This window comes from Salvelinus namaycush, chromosome 37, assembly GCF_016432855.1.
Source record: "Salvelinus namaycush isolate Seneca chromosome 37, SaNama_1.0, whole genome shotgun sequence".
NCBI lineage: Eukaryota > Metazoa > Chordata > Actinopteri > Salmoniformes > Salmonidae > Salvelinus > Salvelinus namaycush.
The window spans coordinates 31,074,599-31,080,677 of NC_052343.1; the positions used below are offsets into that span (position 1 = coordinate 31,074,599).

The 6,079-nt window shown below is 43.7% G+C and overlaps 1 protein-coding gene across 1 annotated transcript in view; it reads left to right on the forward strand.

Annotated features, from left to right (window-relative positions):
* LOC120030984 (collagen alpha-1(VI) chain-like) overlaps window positions 1-6,079 on the forward strand; it is a 52,605-nt gene that overhangs the window by 35,396 nt on the left and 11,130 nt on the right. Inside the window, exons 8-14 of the mRNA XM_038976490.1 lie at window positions 792-854; window positions 995-1,048; window positions 1,910-2,035; window positions 2,213-2,275; window positions 2,380-2,442; window positions 5,605-5,701; window positions 5,972-6,079. The exon at window positions 5,972-6,079 is cut by the window's right edge and continues 140 nt beyond it. Of these exons, the coding sequence (XP_038832418.1) occupies window positions 792-854; window positions 995-1,048; window positions 1,910-2,035; window positions 2,213-2,275; window positions 2,380-2,442; window positions 5,605-5,701; window positions 5,972-6,079 (574 nt within the window). The remainder of the gene's footprint in view (window positions 1-791; window positions 855-994; window positions 1,049-1,909; window positions 2,036-2,212; window positions 2,276-2,379; window positions 2,443-5,604; window positions 5,702-5,971) is intronic.

Here is a 6,079-nt window from a genome sequence, read left to right on the forward strand (position 1 = left end):
AGACTGGTTGATGTTGGTAATGACTGTTTCCTCTGATCTGAAGTATTCATATTTAAGTTCAGACTGGTTGATGTTGGTAATGACTGTTTCCTCTGATCTAAAGTATTCATATTTAAGTTCAGTCTGGTTGATGTTGGTAATGACTGTTTCCTCTGATCTGAAGTATTCATATTTAAGTTCAGACTGGTTGATGTTGGTAATGACTGTTTCCTCTGATCTAAAGTATTCATATTTAAGTTCAGACTGGTTGATGTTGGTAATGACTGTTTCCTCTGATCTAAAGTATTCATATTTAAGTTCAGACTGGTTGATGTTGGGAATGACTGTTTCCTCTGATCTGAAGTATTCATATTTAAGTTCAGACTGGTTGATGTTGGTAATGACTGTTTCCTCTGATCTAAAGTATTCATATTTAAGTTCAGACTGGTTGATGTTGGTAATGACTGTTTCCTCTGATCTGAAGTATTCATATTTAAGTTCAGACTGGTTGATGTTGGTAATGACTGTTTCCTCTGATCTGAAGTATTCATATTTAAGTTCAGACTGGTTGATGTTGGGAATGACTGTTTCCTCTGATCTGAAGTATTCATATTTAAGTTCAGTCTGGTTGATGTTGGTAATGACTGTTTCCTCTGATAGGGGGAGCCAGGTCCTCTGGGACAGAAAGGAGATGCAGGATCTTATGGATTACCTGGACAAAAGGTAACTCTCTCATACCCAGCATCTTAATTGTCTGTTCTGCATTTAATCTGTGAGTGACTTAAGTTTCTATTTCACCTTCCTGTCCACAGGGAGAGATGGGAACACCTGGGGAGCTAGGGGTTCCTGGAGTGTCTGGACCCAACGGAGTCAAGGTAATCAATCAATTTATCGATTTATCAACTAATCAAATCAATCAATTAATCAATCAGTAATTTGATCATTCAATCATCCATCCATCCATCACACAGGAGAGCTTTTCTGTGTGGCTGTATTGTTTCATCTGTGTCTGTAGGGGGAGCCTGGACCAATGGGAGGACCTGGAAATAAGGGTGACCGGGGAGACGAAGTAAAAACACCACTACCTCAATAACTCTATTGTCAATAAGTTGCAGATTCTGATAACTGCCAGTTGTGATAAACGGCCAAATGTATAGCTATATTTTTTATAGTTGAATGGGAAAATGATGCCGTAACCAATAACGATTGGACAATGACCTCAGGCACCTGTCCACCTTTCTGTGTTTTACAGGGGGACTTTGGACCGTCTGGAGCGCCAGGCACAGAGGTTTGGAACTCTAGAATCAATACAACACCAGGACCAGGACGAATACTGTCCACATAATCTGACACAGGAAGACACATATCTTACTAGATCACTGAACAGCAGGGTGCCCCAACTGATGGCCCTAGGGCAGAATTTGGCCCGGGGGTGGTTTTATTTGACCCCCCAAGTTTTCTAAAAAATAAACAACATCTTTTTATTTTTTATTGTTGAACACTAGGAAATCAGCTCAAGGGAATTTAAGAGATCTGTTCCAAGTATTCACACGCATAATAGAGAGAAACATGTGATTGAATACAAATGTAAGCAAGGCTTCTTGCGGTCAATTTGCCGTCTATTTGTAACTATGCTCCGGCCACCCGACAATCTGCTCAAGCAATCTAGTTGATGATCCCTGCTCTACATTGACTAAATGGCTGAATTAAATAGTTGTTTCACTGTCAAAGAAAACACGTTAGTATTTAATGAATCAAAAAAGTTGGTTTAGCTTTTGTAAACACTTCATTTGATGTTTACATTATGGTAAAAGGGCCTTGTTGACCGATGGGAAGTTGCTGTTTAGCTGAACATTGCTGTTCACATCCAAGCTGGTGACCTCTCTCTCTCCCTCTCTCTCCATCTCTCTTCCTATTTGTCTCTCTTAAGGGTGTAGGGGGAGAGAGGGGACTGAGAGGTGCTCCAGGAATAAGAGGTGGTCAAGGGGAGACGGGTGACCCAGGCTCTGCTGGAGCACAGGGTCATGAAGGTCAGGCTGGAGACGTGGGTTCACAGGTGAGTGTCCCTCTGTCATCTATTACTCTGTGTGATCACTTGTTCTTTCTTATATGGTTCCAACAACACCTTCTCGGGGAACAGGCTGGCTCTCTCATGGGCTATTGCTAAATACAGGTCGATGTTTTACCTCCAGTCATTGTCGCACCCCCTCTCTTCATTTCTTCCCCCTTAAAGGGTCTGAGTGGAGTGTCTGGGCTCAAAGGGTACAGAGGAGAGCCGGGTTCTCACGGACCTGCGGTACGATGGCCAGTCATTTAATGATTTCAATGATGACACAGCTATACCACGTGGTAACACATGCAAACTACAATACATGTTTTGACCAGGGTCTCTTCCCCCAGGGTGTTAAGGGCCCCAGGGGGCCTCCAGGAGCACCGGGAGATGCAGGGCCCATTGGGAAAAGGGTTAGTGACTTCTGGCGTATGGAAGAACAGAACGTTTGTATTGAAGAGGTTATCTGATTTATCATGAGGCTAATATTCTGAATACACAATATTACACAATACACAATATGATTCTCTCTTCAGGGTGATGATGGAACACAGGGAGAAGGCCAACCTGGATATCCAGGGTTCCAGGTCTGTATTCTTTTATTCTTAGTTACAAGTATGATTTATCAACATTGTTTGGACCAAATGTCCATGGACCCCATTTGCCTATTTCAGATTTTTCTTTCATCTTCTTACAGGGATACCCGGGTCTGAGAGGACCTGCAGGTTTAAAGGTCTGTCTGTCTGCCTATCTTTCTGTCTATCTGGATACCCAGGTCTGAGAGGACCTGCAGGTTTAAATGTCTGTCTGTCTGTCTGTCTGGATACCCTGGTCTGAGAGGACCTGCCGGTTTAAATGTCTGTCTGTCTGTCTGTCTGTCTGTCTGTCTGTCTGTCTGTCTGTCTGTCTGTCTGTCTGTCTGTCTGTCTGTCTGTCTGTCTGTCTGTCTGTCTGTCTGTCTGTCTGTCTGTCTGTCTGTCTGTCTGTCTGTCTGTCTGTCTGTCTGTCTGTCTGTCTGTCTGTCTGTCTGTCTGTCTTAATGCTGACAGTCAGAACAATCTGCTGCCAGTTAGGGCTGTCTGTCACTGACAGGGAAGCTAACAGTCTAATGCCTAATTTCCCTGAATCCTTCATAGTGTTGTAGCCTTACGTTGGGCCCACAAAAGTGACAGTAACTCTATAAGGTTAAGTTCACATCAGGTAAAGCTGAATCCCAATTATTCTTTTTTTTAAACTTTTGTCTGGATCAGGGTTTGGAACCAAATTATTATCCAATTGTTTCGTTCTGAACAGAAACACTATTCTTTTTGTTCCATTCCACTGTTACGTCCAGAAAAATAAAGATATGAACCAGTTTAGCTCAGTAGATGACTTTGTCAATCAGTGCGGATAGAGCATGAAAACGAGTTGTTTACATGCGTGATGGACAGACAAGTGTAGCCTATGGCGACTGAAATTTTGCAGGTGGCGAGAGAGCGAGAGAAGGTTGAGGAAAAGGCTTGAAGCGCTGGGCATCTTGTTATGACATGAGTTATCTGAATTAGGTCCACAGAATTATACCTATGAAGAGGAGCTTCTATGGAGGAACTTTGAATGTCCTTTGAGCTAACAAGCTTGTGTGTGCAGAGCGGCAGCAGAATTAAAAACACGTTTCCTTTTTGTAGTTAACATATCCAATGTGAAACGTGATAACTAGGCCTATAGAATTCTTAACTAGTATTGTAAAAGTTAATTATTCTCCAGCTAATTAAATCTCTCTCCCTATCTTCTGAATCATGCTTGTAACGGGGGTACAGTATCCTATGGTAACGTCAGTACAGTATCCTATGGTAACGTCAGTACAGTATCCTATGGTAACGTCAGTACAGTATCCTATGGTAACGTCAGTACAGTAGCCTAGGGTAACGTCAATACAGTAGTCTATGGTAACGTCAACACAGTAGCCTATGCGTTGGGGGGTGAAGGGCTACAGTAGCCTACGCTTTGGAGGGGGAGGGGCTACAGTAACCTATGCTTTGGAGGGGGGAGGGGCTACAGTAGCCTATGCTTTGTAGGGGGGAGGGGCTACAGTAGCCTATGCTTTGTAGGGGGAGGGGCTACAGTAGCCTATACTTTGGAGGGGGGAGGGCTACAGTAGCCTATGCTTTGTAGGGAGGAGGGGCTACAGTAGCCTATGCTTTGGAGGGGGGAGGGGCTACAGTAGCCTAAACACACACACACTGGTAAAGATTTTCAGCTTGCAAGTAGACACTGGAAGAAGTTTCTGAGTGACAGAGGGAGGACTTTGCATTTGTGGGACTAGAAAAAAAAATGCCGGGAACGTAAAATAACGTTATAAACCGATTCCCATGCTTTTAAAATAACAATTATGTTCTGGAACAGTACTGATCACTTTCACTCCCGGTTCCGTTTCTGTTCCATGAAAGTGTTTTCGGTTCTATTACCTGTACTGGTTCCAACTCCTTGTCTGGACCAATAAACTTGAATTGCACCACTAGCCATTGACATCCAAACAACACCTTGGCTTTTATCAACAGCCAGACCAGTATAGGTGTCTTTGAGGAAGCAGTGACTCTGGCATATGTATAAAGTGAAACATCTCTCCAATTTCTCGAGCTGTGTTGAAAACTTTTTAGTCAAAGTTTCAAAGAGCAGGCATGGCCCTTGTCGTGGAAATCTCAGCACTGAGAGAGACTTGGACAATTATTCAAACAATCATCTTTATTCAACATCGATTAATTATTGCAATAATGAAACCGTCGACCGCACACCCTAAGTTGTGTTGCCGAGGCTTAACCTTCACAAAAATGCAGAGTTGTATATATAATAGACCTAAAAATGCTGTCATGGCTGGCTCCACCCTTCCCATTCAGACTAAGGGCCATCCTAAGTCACTCTGGGTTCATCTCCTGGTCATCTGCCTCTGGTGTTGTTTTAACCCCACCTTGTCTTAGTTTCCCAGATGCCAGGATACTTAGGAATACTGAGGCCTTTGTCCTGCTCCTCCAGGCCATCTCTATCCCGGCTAAACATACATCATATATTGTCTATGGAATGCAGGCTCAATCAGACCAGAGACATATGTCTAATATGCACCACTAATCATAGAATGGAATGTGGCTGTTGGTTTTGATCACTGAGATATCCATCAATTATCAGCTCAAGCTATTTCTAGTAAAACCATAAGCCCAGATTAGCTGCAGGGTGCTAGAATGGAGACCATAAAACACAGCATTAGCAGGACAGAAATATCTTACTGTTTGTTAAGTAAATAATTGTTAAATATCCAACCAACGAGGTAAATACGTAAAGTTTTTCTCAGGCTCATTTGTCCATGCCCATTTCATTATGAAGCAAAGGGAACTTCAGCCTTCACAGCAGCCCATTAAACTCAAGAAACTGTCTAATACGCGATGGTCCTGCCAGTACTACTCGCTGTGCAAAAAACCCTCCCAGCCATCATTGCAACCTTAAAGGACATTAAGTCGCAGCCAAATTCCCACAGATCGACTGAGACGCGGTCACTACTCACACCCATTGATTCTGAATTCATCTTCCACCTTATCCTGTTTGAGGATCTGTTCCGCACAGCAAAGTTCATGTCTGACACTCTACAGTCCCCTGATCTTTTGCCTGAGACTGCCACTGACCTCGCACACTCTGTCATCACAAGTATAAAAGAAAAGCGCACGGAGGACTCTTGGAGAGCCATATGGAGCAAGGCAGAGGCCCTGTGCGCAAAGGTCGATCTCGCCGTACAACCGCCGCCCCCACAAGAGAAGAGACAATCCCAACATCCTCGCCATCTACAGGACTTTATAGCTGAAGCACCAATTCAAACCGAACATCCATCCATGTCCTCTCCGGATTAACTCCGAACGTCCTCATTCTACCCTGTCATTGACCGACTGGTGAACGAAAAGACCCAACGCTTTTCCACAGAAGCAGGTACAGTTCTCATGGGAATGTCAGCCCTCAACCCCAAGCTTGCCGGATTCCTTCAAAAGGAGAGCCTTGTGCTCATGGCACAGCACTATGGAATCAGAGAGG